Raw genomic sequence first — 21,590 nt, 5'->3', positions numbered from 1 at the left:
AATCAGCTGTCCTAAATGTCAAGAGGCTTGTGCCAAATTTTTGTTTGATTTTACATAAGTATCTTGTGATGCTTTGGGTGATAAGTAAATGCACAGTGATGTTGAATTATGAAAATCATGCTCCCTTCTGAGAGTTACATATGCCAGGATGTTCTTAGCACTGCTTGGAGCTACTCAAGGAGGAGAGAAATCATATCTGTCTGCTTTAAGGGAGCTCCATCTGTTTTAGCTTGTACCCAGGGTGAATGACTCATCCACTCTTACATTAACTAGCATAGTGGATTCCAATCAGCCAGCAATGAGTGTATTAAACATGGGAATTGTTATTATGCATTTGGAAACAACAATGGATATGTCAGGTCAAATGTGACCAAAGTAAAATTTAGCATCAAAAGCATATAATTACAGATTAGGTGCTAGAACTTAACCTAGCATTAAAGGAGTGCTGTATTTTTGGTGTGGTGATCTTCTGGATAAGCTCTTAAATCTTCTGCTTGTCAGAGGGAAGAAGGAGCATATATTGAATAATAGCAAAGGCTTTAGTTATGGGGATAGTCTGGGCTTGTTTTCTTTAGGGCGAAGGAGACTGAAGGGTGTCTAATGTATAAATATTGTAAGAAGCATAAATAATGTATGAAATTGTCAGAAGCACAAATAGAATAGACAGCAAGAATCTTTTTCTATGGCATGCAAAAACAAGTGAGCACAGGTTTAAGGTGAGGGTAAGGTGTTTCGACAGAATTTTTTTAAAATCAGAGAGTGGTTAATATCCGGAACTCATTGTCAGAAGAGGTGATCACTCTGTTACAGAAGCATTTAAGCTACATTTAAATAGGCAAAGATTAGAAGGATATGGAGCTAAAGTGGACAGTTGGGATTAGTGTAGATGGACAAAAAGATCAGCATGGACAAGGTAGGCAGAAAGCCTGTTTCTATGACTATAAAACACATCTGCAATGAAACGAATATAGCACAGTACAGTAACGCTACTACCGTGCCAGCAGCAGCCAGTTCAATTCCCACTGCTATCTGCAAGGAGTTTGTACGTTCTCTAAGTCAGTGGTCCCCAACCTCCGGGCCGCGGAGCATGCAGGGGTGCAGCGGTAGCCGCAGCGCAGCCAGCACATCTTTAAGCAAGAAGACGAAGTAAACAAGCAAATTAATTAGGTGCCGCCCGGCACGTAAATGTCGGCCCAGATCAGAGGCGATTGTCGATTTCACTTGCTCTACGTGATGTTCACTCCTCTTTCCAGGGCACTGGGGCTCCTAGCTGTTCCACTGTTTGGTCAATTTAAACACCAGCCAGACAGGCTGAAAAGACAGGGCTGTCAGGATCGAGGTGACATGTTGAACCTACACAAACTTCTAATAAAGTATAGGCGCTGCCGTGCTTTCTTTGTAATGACAGTTAAATGCTGGTCCCAGGACAGATCCTCTGACACTTTTCAGAGAGAGAAACATCGATCCTTAATGCCGAAGAATTTAAAGTTATTGACCCTCTCCACTTCAGTTCCTCGAATGAAGACTGGCTTCTGGGCGGCACCTAATTAATTAGCTTGTTTATTTCGGCTTTTTTCTTAAAGATGTGCTGGGTGCGCTCCGGCCACCACTGCACCCCTGCATGCTTCGCGGCCCGGAGGTTGGGGACCACTGCTCTAAGTGACCATGTGGGGTTCCTCCTCGTGCCCTGGCTTCCTTCCACATTCAAAGCATGTATGGGTGAATGAATTAATCGATCATGGGGTGAAAGTGGGCAGCGCGGGCTCGTTGGGCCTGTTACTGTGCTGTGTCTCTAAACGAAATAAATAACACCTGCAAACATTCTGCACTGACATACACTGGGACTAATCTGAAGAAATCTTCCTTGTTAATAAAATTTTAAATATTTACCTTGACCTTCTAAGCTCAGCCACATTACAGCAAACACCTATTCATTCTCTGGACCGTAAGATGTAGGAGCAGAATTAGGCCATTCATCACATGTCGGCTCCACTATGCTATCATGGCTGATTTATTATCCCCGTCAACCCCAGCCAGTACAAAAAACAACACTTTTTTACCTTTTTTCAGTGCTACCACACTGTGCCAACACCACGCCAAATCTTGCTTAAACTTCCCGCATATTAAATTGACTTCCCGCTCGGACTTGCTAGGGCTCCGCTGAGAAGCAGAATGTGCAGGTGGAACTCATTCTAATGCCGTCTCATAGAACAGTACAGGCCTCTCGGCTCACGATGTTATGACGACCTTTTAACCTACTCCAAGATCAATCTAACCCTTCCCTCTCTATTTTACTTTCAATGTCTCTAATGCATTTGCTTCAACCACCACCTCTGGTTCCATGTACCCACCACTCCCCGGGGGAGGGGGAAGAAATTTTTTTTTTAACTAGAAAGGAGAAATCGATATTCATGCCTTCCAACAGATACTGTCTTGACTTGCTGAGTTCCTCCAGCATTTTGCATGTGTTACTCTGGATTGCAGCATCTGCAGAATCTTGTGTTTGTGATCATATTCAGCAAGTTTCCTTTGTCAGTAATTTGGTTTATGTATCGCTTGTATACGCTGTTACAATTCCCTATATTAATGGGTATTCATGTACGGTTGAATGACAATTAAACTTCAACTATACATTTGGTTCATATCTCCTGTAGCACAAGTGTCAACTGTAAATCGGATCACACCTCTTCAACCAACTTTTTAGCCACGCATTTATCTGTGAACGTTCTGTTTCTTCATCTCTCTAACTCCTTAAGATCTGCCTGCAGCTCATCCCTTTCTAACTATATCCGTAAGACATGGTCTTCTTGGACTTCTTAAATCAGAGTATTGAGTACAGAAGTTGGGATATTATGCTTAAGTTTTTTAAGACACAGGGAGGCCAAATTTGGAGCAACCTAATTCTGCTCACCAACCTACAGGGAAGATATCAATAAGACTGAAAGAGTACAGAAAAAATTTACAAGGATGTTGTCAGCACATGAGGGCCCAAGTTATAGATAAAGCTTGAATAAGTTAGGACTTTATTCCCGAGAGCGTAGGAGAATGATGGGCAATTTGAAAGAGGTATATAAAATTATGAGAGGTATAGACAAGGTAAATGCATGCAGGCTGTTTCACTGAGGTTGGGCGAGACCAGAACCAGAGGTTATGGGTTAAAGATGAAAAGTGAAATGTTTAAGGGGAACATAAAGGTGAACCTCTTCACTTAGAGGGCGGTGAGAGTGTGGAACGAGCTGCCAGTGGAGGTGGTGGACGTAGGGTCGTTTGCAACAATCAAGAGAAGTCTGGAAAAGTACTTGGAGGCTATTGTCTATTACAGGGGTAGGCAACCTTAAGCACAAATGATTTTCTAGCATGCGTTATTCATTAATTTGAGGCAAAACATAACCAGATGTATTTAAATGGATAATTCCCACATTTCAAGTTTTTTACGGCATTTATCTGGCCCACCGTCCGCTCATTAATACGCGATCCAGCTCACAGAGGCAAAAAGGTTGCTGACCCCTGGTGTAGGACTAGGTAGAATAATAGCACAGCCTAGATGGGCTGAAGGGTCTATTTCAGTGCTGAACTGTTCTATGGCTTTAATTAAGCCACTTGGCCCATCAGGTTTGCTTTGCCATTCCATTGTGGCTTATTTGAGGTCAAGGGGGGAGCATCCAGACAACTCGTGATCCAACCCAAACCTGAAGCTGGTGGAAGAATTTGATACATCACAATGGCCATGCAGGCAGAGCAAGGCTGTAGCAATGAAGTGTCCCTGGTCATCTTGAACGCCATGCCACTGGACCCTGACCTCAATCATGTTGTGACTGACCGTGCATCGGCCTCCCCACATTAAAAAAGTCATGCACAGGCATTCTCCATTAAGGAAATAACCCCTCGGGAGAACATCACACTCCACTCATGTGATCGCACTACTACATGGCTGATTTATTATCCCTCTCAACTCCATTCTCTTGCCTTTGCCCCGTAACCTTTGAGGCCCTTACTAATCAAGAACCCATCAAACTCCACTTTAAATACACCCAACACACATCAAAGTTGCTGGTGAACGCAGCAGGCCAGGCAGCATCTCTAGGAAGAGGTACAGTTGATGTTTCGGGCCGAGACCCTTCGTCAGGACTATCTGACGGAACAGCTAGTAAGAGATTTGAAAGTGGGAGGGGGAGGGGGAGATCTGAAATGATAGGAGAAGACAGGAAGGAGAGGGATGGAGCCAAGAGCTGGACAGGTGATTGGCAAAAGGGATATGAGAGGATCATGGGACAGGAGGCCCAGGGAGAAAGGGGGAGGGGGGAAAAAAACCAGAGGATGGGCAAGGGGTATAGTCAGAGGGACAGAGGGAGAAAAAGGAGAGAGAGAGAAAGAATGTGTGTATATAAATAAATAATGGATGGGGTACGAGGGGGAGGTGGGGCATTAGCGGAAGTCACTACTGCAAAGCCTCTTCCGGTGATGCCTATTCGCTACTTTAAATACACCCAATGCCTTGGCCTCCACAGTCGTCTGTAGCAATGAATTGCACAGATTCACCATCCTCTGGCTAAAGAAATATTATTAGTACCAATGTGGAGCATAAGCCCTGGCTGCTCACACTTCCTTTTCATATTTGTCCAGTGATATCCCTATACATGACTGTGGGGAGTGAACATGCGTTCTGTAACTAGACTGCCTGTCAACTCCCCTAATTATAGAATCCCAAATAACTATCTAAACTAGCTCCAACCTTGCAAACAGATCAGTGACATCAGTTGGTGCTCAAGGTGCAAAACCTTGGGCTCCAGGTGATGTCACTGATAAGGATGCATTCTGCATTTTTTTTTATTAGCGCTGCATGTGCATTTTACAGGGCAGAGGTGCCCTATTAGTAATCAGCATACTGCTACGACCACAAGGGATTCTGCAGGTGCTGGAAATTTTGAGCAACACACAACTGCTGGAGGAACTTAGCAGTTCTGGCAGCATCTACAGAGGGGAATAAGCAGCAAACATTTCGGGCTGAGATCCTTCATCAGGACTGGAAAGGAAGGGGTCAGAAGTCAGAATAAGGTGGTGGTGGAGGGGAGAGGAAGAATTACAAGCTGGCAGGTGACATGTGGAAAAGGCCGAAGAAGAAGCAATCTGATAGGAGAGGAGAATGGACCTTGGGAGAAAGGGAAGGGAGGGGGGAAATCAGAGTGAGGTGATAGGCAAGTGAGGAGAAGAGGAAAAATAACAAGGGAACCAGAATGGGAAATGGAATAAGAGGGACAGGGGGAAAATTACATGAGATTCGAGGCCACTGGAATGGAATATGAGGCATTGCTTCTCCAACTTGAGCGTGGCCTCAACGTGGCAGTAGAGGAGCCATGGACCAGCATGTCAGAATGGGAACGAGACTGGGAAATCAAATTGAAATGGGTGGTCATAGGGAAATTCCACCTTTTGTGGTGGACAGAGCGAAGGTGTTTAATGAAGCAGCAGCCCCCAATCCAAATCAGGCCTCACTAATATAGGTGAGGCCACATAAGGAACACTAGATGACCCCAACAGACTCACAGGTGAAGTGCCAGGTCTGTTTGAGGCCCGGAATAATGGTGAAGGAGGTGGTGTACGGGTAGGTGTAGCCACTTGTCCCGCTTGCATGGTTAAGTGCCAGGACGGAGATCAGTGGGGAGGGATGAGTAGACAAGAGACTCACAGAGAGAATATTTTACTAAATTACTTAATTTTAACTCATCTTGTTGAACTTTAATTCCCAAGGGCTACTTGAACCAAATGCCACTTTAAATTCGCTGACTTGCTATCTTTCAGGATGAGAATGAGGCTACAAATTCCAAATTCACTGCACACCATAAAAAAAATAGAAGAAACAAGGGAATTTTAGAAGATACAAAAGAAAACTGCAGGACAGACATCATTTAATATTATGACATTTAGCTAAGTTTCAGGGCCAGTATTTCCTTAGTACAAGTCCACAGATTATATTTAACACTCCTGGAATATAGAACATTACAGTACAGTCCCTATGGCCACGATTATGTGCTGACCTTTTAACCTACTCTAAGATCAACCTAACACCTCCCTCCTACATAGCCCTCCATTCTCCTATCAACCCTGTGCCTAACTAAGGGTTTCATAAATGTCCCTAATGCATCCACATCTACCATCACCCCTGCAGTGGATTCTACGCACTCACTACTCTCTGTGTAAAGAAACTACCTCTGACATCTCCCCTACACTTTCCTTAAATCACCTTAAAATTACCTCCTCTTGCATTAGCCATTCCTGCCCTGGGAAAAAAAATCTCATCTCTCTGGTCTATCTATGCTTCCTATTTTGTACATCTGTAACACGCCACTCATCATCCTCATTCGCTCCAAAGAGAAAAGCCCAAGTTCACTCAAACTTTCCTCATAAAATACGCTCTCTAATTCTGGCAGCATCCTGGTAAATCTCCTCTGCACTCTCCCTACAGCTTCCACATCCTTCCTATAATGAGACAACTAAGACTGCTCACCATACTCCAAAATTGGCCTAACCAGGGCTTTGTAGAGCTGCAATATCACTTCATGGCTCTTCAACTCAATCCCCTGACTACGGAAGGCCAACACACCATGCACCTTCTTAAGCACCCTAATACACCGCATGGTGAAACATTATGGAACCAGGCACAATGTTAATGCTGTGACAATTGAGTGACTCCAGTCAATCACAGAGCTACTACTCTTAACAAATTCCACGACTTTAACCACAGCTTGATCCACCAAGAAAAAACAAAATGCTGGATCTGGTACATTAATCAGTAAACTATGATATTCAAGCTGTCAAACGTCAGCATAGGCACAAGCAGATAACAAAATCTAGTCAAGGTATTCTAGTGCAGCTACAGCACTGACGTTTATGATAAATGGAACATTGGCATACTATTTATTGTCAATAGAAAAGACAAATTGATCCAACTACTGTTCTAATGCCATTCACACACTACCATGGAAAGGGGTGGGAAACAAAAACCTCTCTCTACTCTCCCTTTGGTAACTCAGAATTAAGAGGCTGCTGATTTGACAAGTTTCTTGTCACGTGTCCAGGTGCCGTGAAGTATAGAACAGTACAGCACAGTACAAGTACTTCAGCCCACGATGTTGCGCCGACCTTTTAATCTACGCCAAGGTCAATCTAACCATTAACTCCCACATAGGTCTCTGTTTTCCTTTCATCCATGTGCCTATCTAAATGTTTCTTAAATGTCCCTAATGTATCCGCCTCTACACCACCCTGGCAGAGTGCTCCATGCACCTACCAATCTGTGCAAAAACACAACAACTCTGATTCCCCCTTCCCTATAATTTCCTTCAATCACCTTTAAATTATGCCCCCTTGTATTAGCCATTTCCACCCTAGGAAAAAGTCTCTGGCTCTCCACTCAATCTCTGCCTCTTATCATTTTGTATAGATGACTCATCCTTCTTCACTTCAAAGATAAAACATGCTTTCTAATCCAGGCAGCATCCTGATAGATTTCCTCTGCGCCCTCTCTAAAGCTTCCACTTTCTTCCTATAATGAGGTGACCAGAATGCTCCAAGTGAAATCGAACCAGAATTTTATAGAACTGCAGCACTATGTGCCTCCTTAATCACCGTATCAACTTACATGGCAACTTTGAGGAGTCTACGGACCTGGACCCCAAGATCCCTCTGTTCCTCCACACTGCTAAGAATCTTGTCATTAACCATGTACTTCAAGTTTGTGACTTTCAAGTGACTTTTCATGTAACTTCAAGTTTGACCTCCCAAAGTGTACCACTTCACATTTTTCCACAACCTTTTTTTAAGATGAAGCAACCAGAAATGAACACAATATTCACAGGCACACCACTTGGTCTCAGACCACACACAGGCCAGAACTTGTATAAAAATTTCTCAGCTGAGAGCCAAAGAAAACAGACGAACTCCTTGTCCAATACCATCAGGACAAACCATTCATTGCCTGTTGCTTTATCATCTATGCACCTAACATGAGTTTCTTAAATGCTCCTAATGTACCTGCCTCTATCACCACTGTTGTTCCACAGACTCATCACTCGCTGGGTAAAAATCCTATCGCTGACATCTCCCCTATACTTTCCTCCAATCACCTTAAATTATGCCTCCTTTAATTCAGCTGATTTCGTCTTGGGAAAAAGTCTCTGCCTATCCACGCCATCTATGCACCTTATCTTATACATCTCTGTCCTGTGCTCCAAAGAGAAAAAACCCTAGCTTGCTCAACCTATTCTCAGAAGGCATGTCCTCTAGTCCGGGCAGCTTCCTGGTAAACCTCCTCTGCAACCTCTCTAAAGCTTCCACATCCTTCATATAATAAGGCAACCAGAACTGAATACAATACTCCAAGTAATCTAATCTGTCTACCTAAGCAAGAATGTTCTTGCGAAAGCAGGTGTGCAACTAAGGTCCACCAGATTTATTCGTGGGATGAGGAAGTTCAGGGAAGATGAAAAACAATGTACCTTTACATTGTACCTTTCTTTCTCCCTAGGCCTCCCGTCCCATGATCCTCTCCCTTCTCCAGCCTTGTATCACTTTTGCCAATCAACTTTCCAGCTGTTAGTTCCATCCCTCCCCCTCCTGTCTTCTCCTATCATTTCGGATCTCCCCCTCCCCATCCTACTTTCAAATCTCTATCCCTTCTTTCAGTTAGTCCTAACGAAGGGTCTCGGCCCGAAACGTCGACTGTGCTTCTTCCTATGGATGCTGCCTGGCCTGCTACGTTCCACTAGCATTTTGTGTGTGTTGCTTGAATTTCCAGCATCTGCAGATTTCCTCGTGTTAATGTACCTTTACTCTTGTGTTTGGAAGATTGAGGTGCGAACTCACTGAAACACTCATTTCAAAGGGCTTGGGTGTTTACAAGAATGATGTTTCCTGAATGGGAGATGTAAAATCCAGCCTCACTGTCTAAAAATAAAGGTTGGGCATTCAGGATTAAATTTTAAAATGTTCTTCAGTCAGTGGATAGTGTATCTCTGGAATTCTCTACTAAGATTGCTGAGGAGACTCAGTTGCCGAGAATATTATGAAACAGCATCTATCCATTATTTCATTCTAAGGCAATCAAAGGACACAGCATCATGCAGGAAACTGATGTAAAAAGTAGTGGATACAGCCCAGACAAGATAAAATCTGAGCAATACACACAAAATGCTGGAGAAACCCAGCAGGCCATGCAGCATCAGTTCATACAGCTCAGATCGTCATGGGCAAAGCCACCCCCCCACCATTGAGCACACCTACAAAGAGTGCTGCCACAAGAAGCCGCATTCATCAAGTTCCCCCATCATGCACGTTCTCCCTGCTCTTATCAGGAAAAAGGGATTTCCTACACCACCATGTTGTTACTTTTCAACCATCAGGCTCCTGAACTAGTATGGATAACTTCACTCACCATCATTGAACAGAACCTATGGACTCACTTTCAAGGACTCCACAACTCATCTTTTCTGTATTATTCACTGCAATAATTTATTTTTGTATTTGCACTGTGGTTGCTTATCGGTCCTTGGGTGTAGTTACTGATTTCTCAGTTCTACTGTGAATTGGAAGAAAGTGAATCTCAGGGTTGTATATGGTGCCATACACATACTTCGATAATAAATTTAATTTGAACTTTGAGATGAAGGATCTACGTGATCTGAATGGCACAACATACATGAGAAGCTGAACAGCAAATTCTGGCCTCTGTAATACTTTGCTGTTAATAAGAATGTTGTTCAGGAAGGAATACAGGCTTTTCCCACCTACAGGCACCGGACTTATGGAGCCCCTTAAAACTGAATCGAGAAGGAACCTGGAACTTGGAAGATGTGGTGACAATTGTGGGCTGTCCCCCGATAAAGTTTAAGGGAATGGGGGATTCTCAGATCCTTGTAAACAATGGATTCAGTACTGACTATGTCTGTGACTGCAGTGTGTTTGAATAGCGTCTCACAGCTGCCTTCTTTGGAGCAAGATGATTAAAGTTCACCCAGATCCACATCAGATGTCTCTGGGTTTTTCACACCTTTTGATTTTGACAAAAAGCAGTACCTGATTGAAATTAGACAGAACATTCCTTTCTTAATTCAAGCACAAATGTGACGGATGTTCTTATCTTTGAAATTAAGTTGTGGCTCCAGCAAACCAGGTAGGACATTCCCTTTTTATTTAAGGTGGCTGGAGGGTCTAACAAACTGATCGTACTCTTGTATCAATAGTCCACTGACTTGGCCGGAATAGTTATCAGACTGATTGTTCTGTGTATCAATAGTCCATTGACTTGGCTGGAATGATTATCAAACTGATTGTTCTTTTGTATCGGTGGCCTTATAACTTCTGACAACTCTGACATCGGGCAGTGAACTTGTAGAACCACCGGGGAGATGAGACAGGGTCTCTCCCTGATGTCGGGTCCAAGTTCGCTCGCCGGCTGAGCTCGAAGAAATAAACGGGTGAAAAGATAAGTAACGATCTTTTTGTGCTGTCGTTATTTGATCCAGCAAAGTTACGTTTACACCCCGCACATCCTTGGGTGTGTTGGTTGTTAATGCAAATGACATACTTCACACCAAGTATATGTGACAAAGAATCTGAAATCTGGAATTCGTTGTCAGAGGGCTATTTAGGCCACGACACTGGGTATGCTTTATTTTTATTTAGAGATACAGGGTGGAGCAGGACCTTCCGGCCTAATGAGCCACACGGCCCAGCAACCCACCTATTTAACTCTCGACTGAGCACAGGACAACTTGCTATACAATGACCAATTATGTTTGGACTGTGGGAGGGAAGGAAACTAGATTACTCGGAGGAAACTCATGGGGTTCACAGGGAGAACATAGACACCACCAGAATTGAACTCCCAAATCCGGAACATTCTGAGGTGTAATAGCACTAACCGCTATGCAACTGTGGCACTCACGTTTTAAGGCAGAGGTTGATGAGTTCTTGCTTGGTCAGGGTGCTAAGGTTTATGCAGAGAAGGCAGGAGAATAGGGCTGAGAAAACAAATAGAAAGACAGACATAACTGAATGGTGGAGCAAACTCACGAGGCCAAATGGCCCAATTCTGCTCCTATGTCCGATGGTCTTATGGAATCCAAGTGACTGCAAAGCTCAGTGTTGGAGATGTCATCTTATGTCACTTTAGTACAGTGGCTGAGAGACCTGTTGCAGCAGTAATACAACAAAGATCTGCTGTGGAGGCTGAGAAAAAAATGTGGCTACGACCTCTAACCACAGCTCTTGGCTTGAGAACACAGTCACCAGTCACACACCTCGGGGCTGCCAGGGTCAGAAACCAGAACCTGCAAACACGTTGGATGCACTGGACAAGGGCAGGTAGATGAGTGTCTCTGAACATTCCCAGCAGCAGACTCCTTACATGTCATTATCTCTTCTTCTGAGCTCCCTAAGTGGCCAATTATGCCTCTCGTAATGACATGGTGGGAGCTGGTGATTACGGAACCTCCCATTGTTTATATGCTGCATAAAACACTTCCTGTTAGTTCTAGTACTCTCTGCAGATGTTAGAATAACACTGAGGCTACGTCCACACTAGACCGGATAAATCCGTAACCGAAGCTTTTTCTCTTCGTTCTGACCCTCCGTTCGCACTGAAATGGCGTTTTACTCCCCCGAAAACGGAGCTTTTCTAAAACGCTCTCCAGAGAGTTTAAATCTGAAAACGCCGGTTGGGCGTTGTAGTGTGTACGGGGTAACCGGAGGTTTTAAAAAACCTGTCGTCCCTTTCATCGGTGAGGAGACCATGGCTGTAGGAAATGCTTCCAGGGTGACCCCTCTGTGGGAATGGGGAAGATGTTGGTGGGGCCACTCAGGGGTCTGTGTGTCCGTATGTGTAGCTATTGTAGTGGCTGTGAGGCTGGTATGTGGTGGTGAAAAGTACTGGGGGGGAGTCATCATATTCCTCCTCATTGCAAATCCCTCTGCAACAGAGTTAGTCAGTTTTTCAATGTTCGTCGTCAGCCGGGTCATACTGTCCATGAACTCCCTGTTGGTTGTCTCCATACACTCCAGTAAAATTATCCGGTCCAGTGGAGACGTAGCCTAAGACACCAGCAGACACTTCTAACATTGCCCAGTCAGATCTCTCAATGTCTCCTTAAGATTCAAGATTGTTTAATGGCATTTCCAGCGCACAAGTGTAAAAGAGAATGAAATAATTGCTACTGCAGATCTGATGCAGCACAAAAATAAACACAAGATAAAGAAAACAATAACAAAAAACACAATAAACAAGTACATAAGACAGCTTTTATGCACAGATTGATCGTATGTCCATAAAGTGATGCTAGGCACAGGAGCTTTGGTACACAGGAAAACTCTGACAGGAAATTTTACCCCCCCCATGTCACCTTAAACTATGAGAAAAAGCACTTTGGCTGTTCAATGATGTTCTAAGCTGAATCCCCTTAAACTCTAATATGTAAAGGCAAGAATGGAAAAAAGTGCTGTATTAAGTGGTGGCATTAAATGCACATCTGGTATCAGCTGCTCAGATCACAGCCAATTTCCCAATGGGCATCATTTCATCTGGAAAAGGTCACAAAGTCCACTCAGATTTTGTGTTTTAAGCTTCAAAGCAGGCGCTAATCAAACCAAAAATGCAGGACAAAAAAACTAATTGCTGTCCGTAAAACTTTTTTTTCACACATTTCACACTGCCAAATTCAACAAGGAAAATTGTGTTCAATGCATTAAATAAAAAGCTAATAATGGACAAGGTTGTAATCCACTTCTACAGGTCTTCACAAGCCATTTCCCTGCTGTTTTATCTCTCCGTGCCTAACCAGCCCCCAAGCCGTCCTCCCATCCCTCAACCTATCCATTCTTCCATGCTCTAATCCGGCCACATTCTGCCCCCGTGTCCATTTCCAACCCATAGACTCCCTGTCCCGCTACTACCTCCTCCTCTGTCACCCACCTCCCTCCGCGCTCCCGCTCCTCTGCCGCCTACCTCCCTCCGCGCTCCCGCTCCTCTGCCGCCTACCTCCCTCCGCGCTCCCGCTCCTCAAACCCCTATCTCTTCGTCCATCCCTTCACCCTCCACCTTCCCCACGTCCTCTTACCCCAACCCCGTCCCACTACCTTTCACCCCTCTCCATCCCGTCCTCCAGTCTACACTCTCCCGACTCCTTATTCCTCACTGTTTCCTCCCCCCACCTGCCCGACCCCTCTCCTCCCCCCAGAATCCGCCGCTGACCCTCACTCCGCTACCTGGCTCCGTTTCTTCTGCTTGCGTCGCTCCGCCATGTTTCCGATCCGAAGTGACGTGTAACGGGCGACCAAACATCGCGAGACTTCAGCGTTCCGCCGCCGCCTGCGCCACCACCGAAAGGCCGGGAGGTGACATTACATGCCGCCGCATCGATTCTAGCACGGGATGGGGAACAGCATGCTGTTTCATCGCCCCCTTGTGTCTCTGATGGGGAACGGCATGCAGCCGCATGGCCCCCTAGCGTTTGCGAAAGGGAATAGCATGCAGTTGCTCCTCCTCTCACGAGTTCGAGCCTTGAATTTGGAAGCTTTAGCCACAACTGTCTCTCACGAACATGAAGAAACAAACTCCCCTGTCCTCTGCCAGGGACCCGTGACCCAGGAGGGAAAGAAAGAGGTTGGACCTGCAGCGTGATGCCTCCCACATCCATCCCAACGACATGCGGGTTGGAGGATTAATTGGTGACTGTAAATTGCCCCCTGTGTGTAGGTAATGGGTAGAATCTGAGGGCAACAGTTCATGGGGACGTGAGGAGGATAAAGATTAACCAATTTGCCCCGGGATCAATAAAGTATGACTATGACTATGAAAAAACGCCTAATGTGGGATTGATGTAAATGGGTGGTCATAGCTGGCTCAGATACAGTGGGTCATAGGACTTGTTTCCTGCTGTACCTATCCCTATGAATAATTACCTTTAAACACTTTCAGAGGGCCTTTATATTAACTGCAGGAAGTTGGTCTGGAACCAGTTATAGGCTAGCCCAGCTGAAAACAGAACCATTCTTTCTCTGAAGGACATTAGTGAACCAGACGAGTTTTACAACACATACAAAATGCTGGAGGAACTGTGCAGGTCCAGAAGGATCTATGGAGTCCCGATGAAGAGTCTCGGCTAGAAACTTCGACATTTGATTTCCTTCCATAGATGCTGCTTGATCTGCTGAGTTTCTCCAGTATATTGTGTGTGTTGTTCAAGATTTCCAGCAGGCCTCTTGTACGATATTATAGACACTTGCTTTCACAATCTACCTTGATCTGGCTTGCACCTTATTGTTTATCAGCACAGCACTGTCTCTCTTCACACCTTATTCTGCATTGTTAATGTTGTACATTGTATTACTTCAATGCACTGTGTAATAACATCATCTGTATAAATAGCATGCAAGTCCAGCTTTTCTTGTACCTTGGTACATATGACAATAATTAACCAGCACTAATCTGCAAAATCTTTTGTGCCTCTCAATTGTACAATACGGTAGTTTGTGGTAGCCACGCTTGCAAATGAAAATACTTTCCCTCCCAAATTGCAGAATATTAATCTATAAAACAGGAGCAGAACTAGGCCATTTGGCTCATTGAGTATAGTTCACCATTTCATCATGGCTGATCCATTTCCCTCTCAGCCCCAGTCTCCTATCTTCTCCCCATATCTTTATCTGCTGACTAATCAAGAATCTATCAATCTCTCCTTAAATTTACATATACTTGGCCTCCACAGCTGCCTGTGGCAACAAATTCCACAGATTCGCCACTCCCTGACTAAAGAAGTTCTTCCTGATCTCTGTTCTAGTAGGACACCCCTCTATTCTGAGGCTGTGTATTCCAGTCACAGGCTCTCCCACTATAGGAAACATCCTCTCCCCATTCGTTCTATCAAGACCTTTCATTATTCGGCAGGTTTCAATTAGGTCACCCCTCATTCTTCTAAATTCCAGTGAATACAGGCCCAAAACCATCAAATGCTCTTCATACGACAAGCTGTTTGATCCTGCAGTCATTTTTATGAACGTCTTTCGATCCCGCTCCAGTTTCAGCACATCCTTTCTAAAATACAGAGCCCAAAACTGCTCACATACTCCAAGTGAGGCCTCACCAGTGCTTTATAAAGTCTACACATTGCATCCTTCTTTTATTTTCCAGTTTTCTTGAAATAAGAACGTAAGAACATAATAAATAGAAGCAGGAGTAGGCCATCTGGCCCATCGAGCCTGTTCCGCCATTCAATAAGATCATGGCTGATCTGACCATGGACTTATCTCCACCTACCTGCCTTTTCCCCTACTATACAAAAGTATATCCAATCTTGTCTTAAGTATATTTACTGAGACAGCCTCCACTGCTTCATTGGGCAGAGAATTCCACAGATTCAGCACTCTCTGGGAAAAGCAGTTCTTTCTCATCTCCGTCCTAAATCTACTCTCTCGAATCTTGAGCCTATGTCTCCTAGTTCTAATGTCACCTACCAGTGGAATCAACTTTCCTGCCTCTATCTTGCCTATCCCTTTCATAATTTTGTATGTTTTTATAAGATCTCTTCTCATTCTTCTGAATTCCAGCAAGTACAGTCCCAGGCAACTCAATCTCTCCTCATGGTCAAACCTGCTCATCTTTGGAATCAACCTGGTGAACCTCCTCTGCACCGTCTCCAAAGCCAGTATATCCTTCCTCAAGTAAAGAGACCAGAGCTGCATGCAATACTCCAGGTGCAGCCTCACCAGTACCCTGTATAGTTGCAGCATAACCTCCCTGCTCTTAAATTCATTCCCTCTAGCAATGAAGGCCAACGTTTTGTTTGCCTTCTTGATAACCTGCTGCACCTGCAAACCAACCGTTTGTGACTCATGCACAAGCAAAATAAATGCTAACATTGCATTTCCCTTCCTCACCATAGACTCAACCTGCAAATTAACAGTCACCGGCAACCAACCAGAAAAGTCTCCCTTTATTCCCAGTCTTTGCCTCCTGCCAATCAGCTACTGTTTCATCCATGCTATAAGCTTTCCTGTAATACCATGGGCTCACAGCTTGTTAAACAGCTTCATATGTGGTACTGTGTCGAAGACCTTCTGAAAATCCGAGTACACAACATCAACCCAGCTTATTTTTTCTTCAAAGGATTCCAACAGATTTGCCAGGCAAAATTTTCCCTTAAGGGAACCGTGCTGACTTTGATCTATTTTATCATGCACCTCCAAGTACCCCAAAACCACATTTAACAATCAATTCCAATGTCTTCTCAACCACTGAGGTCAGACTAACTGGCCTACATCTTCCTTTCTTCTGCTCTCTCTTCTTAAAGAGTGCAGAGACATTTGCAATTTTCTAGTCTTCTGGAACTATTCCAAAATCTCATGATTCTTGAAGTATCATTAATAATGCCTCCACAAGGTCTTCAGCCACCTCTTTCAGAAGTCAAGAATGGACATCATTTAGTCAAGGTGATTCATCTACCTTCAGACCTTTCTGTTTCCCAAGAACCTTCTCTCTAGTAATGGTGTCATCACTTACTTTATGACCTCTGACACCTGGAACTTCCACCATACTTCCACAGTGAAGATAGGTGCAAAATATTCAATCAACTCGTCGCCATTTCGTTGTCCCCATTACTACCTCCCCAGTATTGTTTTCCAACAGTTCGAAATTCACTCTTGCCTATCTTTTACACTTTATGTATCTGAAGAAACTTTTGGTATCCTCTTTAATATTGTTTGCTAGCTTAGTTAGTTTTGTATCCCATCTTTACTTTCTTAATGACTTTTTTAGTTCCCTTCTCTTGGGTTTTGAAAGCTTTCCAATTTTCTGACTCGCACTAAATTTTACTCAACTCTATGGCCTCTCTTTGGGTTTTATGTCAGCTTTGACTTCTCTTGTTATCCACCTTTGTGTCATCCTGCCTTTAGAGTACATCTTTCTCTTTGGGATGTAAATATCCTTTGCCTTCTGAATTGCTTCCAGTAATTCTAACCATTGCTGCTCTGTCATCATCCCCGCCAGTGTTCTTTTCCAATCAATTTTGGCTAACTCCTCTCTCATGCCTCTGTCATTCCCTTTACTCCACTGTAATACCCAAACATCTGACTTTAGCTTCTCCTTCTCAAATTTCGGGGTGAATTTGATCATATTATGATCACTTGCCCCTAAAGGTTCTTTTATCTTAAGCTGTCTGATCAATTCATTGCATAACACATAATCCAGAATAGCTGGGCCCCTAGTGGGCTCAACTACAAAATGCTTTAAAATGCCTTCTCGTAGGCTCTCCAGATAACCTCCTCTGGGCACAGCAGCAGGCCACATAGTCTCCCCTCTTCGGCAGCAGAGGGATCCCGCCAGTGATCAAAAGGCAGGCATGGTGCTCACCTGCATTCGCCTTGGTGTTTCAATCTCCCTCATCGCTTCAGTTGGCAGACAATGGAAGCTTTAACTAGTGAAATGGAGTCTAACATTAGCTCGCACCCACCACAGCCTCCTCACCATGAGGCCCACGCTCGCTCCCTCTGGGTCCCGAAACCCTCTCAGAGACAGAAAGGCACTGGATCACCCAAACAGTCTCCAAACTGCAAATCAAAGTTGCTTGAATTTCCAGCATCTGCAGCATTCCTGTTGTTTGCGTTTCCAAACTGCAAAATACAGTTCCAGAAACACATTCAAGAAGATAAACAAATGTAAAATAGTAACAACAACAATAATAATAATAAAAGGGGAGGGGAAGAAACGTCGACTCAGACCATGAGAGGCCTGCGTCGGGCATTTTCATGCCTTACAAGGCGCAGATTGGAAGTCTGTGTGGGGCGCCACTCCTCGCACAGACTAGAACAAATTGTGATTAAGTGCCTTGCTCAAGGGTACAAACACGCTGCCACAGCTGAGGATCGAACTAGTGACCTTCAAATCACTGGACGAACGCCTTAACCACTTGACCACGTGCCCAACACTAGTAATAATAATAAAAATAATAATAATAATATTAATAACAACAATACTTTATATAACAAAAATAGTTTATTGATCCAGAGTGGAAAATTCTTTTGTTACAGCAGCAACATTTAAAAACACACTTAGCAGTGTGCAGACTTAACTAATAATGAGGTACAGAATAATAATATACACAATAATAATTCACCTATGTTCAATAATAATATATGAAATAATGAACAGAGACTATTACACTGTGAACACAAGGAAATCTGCGGATGCTGGAAATTCAAGCAACACGCACAAAAAATGCTGGTGGAACCCATTTTTACAGGACCCTCCTGACGAAGGGTCTCGGCCCGAAACGTCGACAGTACCTCTTCCTATAGATGCTGTCTGGCCTGCTGCGTTCACCAGCACTTTTTGTGTGTGTTGCCTATTGCACTGTGATGTGTGTACTCCTGTTGCACAGAGATGAATTTATTGGATTTGGTAGGAAAGACTTTCTGCAACAATCCTTGTGGCAGTGGTGCTGAATGAGACTGTTTGAAAAGCTGCTCCGCTGCCTATTCAGTAGGTAATGGAAAGGATGTGCCAGACTTTCCATAATGGATAACAGTTTGTTTAGTTACCTCCTCTCCACCACTAACTCAAAAGGCTCTGGGTTGAGGCCAAGGACAGATCCAGCCTTTTTGATGAGTGTGTTTAGTGTTTCTGCATCACCAGCTCCGATGCTGCTCCCCCAACATAAAGCAGCAAAGAAGACTGCACTCGTTACAACAGACTGGTAAAAGATCTACAACAACCTGCTGCGCACATTGAAGGATCTCAGCTTCCTTAGAGATAGAGTCTGCTCATCCCCTTCTTGTAAACAGCCTTGGTGTTGGTTTTCCAGTCAAGTCTGCTGTCGAGGTGAACACCCAGGTATTTATACTCCTCCACCACCGGAACGTCTTCTCCCAGAATGTATCCAGGACTTGTCACAGCCCTCTTCCTCCTAAAATCAATCACCATTTCCCTGGCTTTGGCCACATTCAGGAGCAGGTGAACCCTCCCGCACCACTCCACAAACTTGTCCACCAGCTCTCCTGCCCATCTCTGATACACCCGACCACCGCAGGCAGAGTCATCAGAGAACTTCTGCGAGTGGCAAGACTCAGATTTGTGCTGAGGGTTTGAGGTGTGCAGTGTGGACAGAAACAGAGGCAGGACAGTCCCCTGTGGCTCTCCAGTGCCTCTCGCCACCACCTCAAACTGGGGTTTATCTGTCAGGTAGTCAGTAATCCACGATATGGGATCTGTCTACGCTCATCCTTTGCAGCTTCTTGTTCAGAAGAAGTGGCTGGATTGTATTGAGGGCACTACAGAAATGAAAAAAGCAATTCTCACAATGCCACCAGCATCATCCAATTAGGAGTGAGATCTCTGCAGCCTAGAGATAAAAGGAGTGAAAGGAGACAAAGACATGAAAGGAGTAAAATAAATAGTTAAGCCAGAAGATGTTGACTGTGGGAACATTGTATGCAGGCACCATCTTGACCGGAAGTCCTCACCTGCCTCACTCTGCGGTCACTTTATGCAGCACACCTGCTCGTTAATGCAAAGATCTAATCAGCCAATTGTGTGGCAGCAACTCGATGCATAAAAGCATGCAGACATGGTCAAGAGGTTCAGTTGCTGTTCAGACCAAACATCAGAATGGGTTAGAAATGTGATCTATGTGACTTTGACCGTGGAATGATTGTTGGTGCCAGACAGGGAGGTTTGAGTATCTCAGAAGCTGATGATCTCCTGGGATTTCACTCACAACAACTTTACAGACTATAGTGTGAAAAACAAAAAAAAAAATCCAAGGAGTGGCAACTCTGTGGGTGAAAATGCCTTGATAATGCGTGAGGTGAGAGGAGAATGGCCAGACTGATTAAAGCTGACAGGAAGGAGACAGTAATTCAAATAGCCACTCGCTACAGTAGAGATGTGCAGAAGAGCAGCTCTGAATGCATAACACATTGATCCTCGAAATAGATAGGCTGCAGCAGCAGAATACCAGGAGAACACACCCAGGAGTTACCACAGGAGCTACCTAATAAAGTGGCCACTGCGTGTATTTTGGAATAGGCCCTGAGGACTGAAGAGGAACGGAGGGGACAAGGAGCACAAGAGCACACTGTAGTTCATTGACCATGGTGCCACCTCCAGAGAGGGTGGTGAAGAGGTTTGGCTTCAGTCTGGGTTCTGAGTACAAGATTTGGGACATTATGTCACAGTCGTACATGGTGTTGGTGAGACCACAGTTGGAGCATTGTGTACCCTTTTGGTCACCTGCTTTGGGAAAGACATTATTAAACAGTGCAGAAAATTTTACTGGGATATTGCCCAGACTTGAGCACCTGAGGTATAGGGAGAGGTTGGACAGTGGGGATCTTTATTCTTCGGAATATAGGAGATAGATGGTGATCTCATAGGGGTGTATACAATCATGAGGGGCGCAGACAGGGAAGGGAGACTACAGGCAGAGATTTAGGGTGAGAGGGAAGAGATTTAAAAGGGATTTCAGGGACAACCTCTTCATGCTGAGGGTGGTGAGTTTACGGAACAAGCTGCCAGAGGAAGTTGTCGAGGCTGGTACAGTAACAATACTTTGAGTGTATGGATAGGAATGGTTTAGAAGGAAATGGGTAAAAGGCCAGACAAATGAAGCTAGTTTGGTGGGCATCATGAGCCAGTTGGACCATAGGGCCTGGTTCCATGCTGTATCCCGTTCAAATACAAGTACAAGTTCAGTTTATTGTCATTCAACCGTACGCATGTACACCACCAAGCGAAATAACACTCCTCTGCACCAATGTGAACAACGAGTACATACACCTGCACCTCACACGCATAAATATATAAATTAATATTACCACAAATAAATTAGCAAATAATGAAGTGTATTTATGACACATTAAAAAATAACCGGACAACACCACTGGCACTTCATAAGTGATGACACCTGGGTGATGCAGGGAGGTCAGTAGACCTCACAGCCTGGGGAAGAAGCTGTTGCCCATCCTAACAGTCCCTGTCCTCATGCTATGGTACCTCCTGCCTAATGGTAGGGGGTCAAACAGATTGTTGGACAGACGGGAGGGATCATCCACAAGGTTAAGTGCCCTGTGTATGCAGCGTTCCTGATAAATATCCTTGATGGATGGAAGAGAGACCCCGACAATCCTCTCAGCAGGTTCTTGCAATTCTTTTTAGGGACTTGGGGTCAGATGCCTTACAATTCCCGTACCAGACGGTGATTCAGCTGGTCAGGACACTCTCGATGGTGCTCCTGTAAAAACGGGTTAGAATGTTGGGGGTGTGGATCCTGGCTCAACTCAATCTCCTCAGGAAGTGGAGACATTGCAGTGTTTTCATGACCAAAGGGGTAGTGTTGAGGGACCAAATGAGATCTCCCAATAAGTTCGCTCCTTCCCGTTTAGGCGGGTGACAACTTACTGGTAGTTCAAAAGGAAAGGAATTTGACTAATAACATTATTATTAACCTTTTCTGAGGCAAATTGTGGTAAACTATCACCACAAACATTGAAGGTGAGAGTGAAGACAAAGCTGATTGAAAGGATGAGCCGTGCTGCTGCATTGCAAA

The 21,590-nt window shown here is 44.4% G+C and overlaps 1 protein-coding gene across 2 annotated transcripts in view; it reads right to left on the bottom strand.

The window, feature by feature from the left end:
• The window catches only part of sec62 (SEC62 homolog, preprotein translocation factor), a 45,212-nt gene extending 31,883 nt beyond the window's left edge, over window positions 1–13,329 (bottom strand). Inside the window, exons 1-2 of one of the 2 annotated variants that reach the window (XM_072254912.1) lie at window positions 13,258–13,315; window positions 10,943–11,018 (exon numbers count right to left, since the gene is read on the bottom strand). Coding sequence is in view for 1 of the 2 variants with exons in the window: in XM_072254911.1 (XP_072111012.1) it covers window positions 13,258–13,293 (36 nt within the window). In the remaining variant the exon portion in view is untranslated. Of the gene's footprint in view, window positions 1–10,942; window positions 11,019–13,257 lie in introns of both variants that reach the window. The other variant, XM_072254911.1, reaches the window with a different exon arrangement.
• Window positions 13,330–21,590: the final 8,261 nt, after the last annotated feature.

This window comes from Mobula birostris, chromosome 4 (assembly GCF_030028105.1).
Source record: "Mobula birostris isolate sMobBir1 chromosome 4, sMobBir1.hap1, whole genome shotgun sequence".
In the NCBI taxonomy this organism is placed as follows: domain Eukaryota; kingdom Metazoa; phylum Chordata; class Chondrichthyes; order Myliobatiformes; family Myliobatidae; genus Mobula; species Mobula birostris.
Note: the sequence above shows the minus strand (reverse complement) of the source record. Positions and strands in the feature narration are given on the sequence as shown.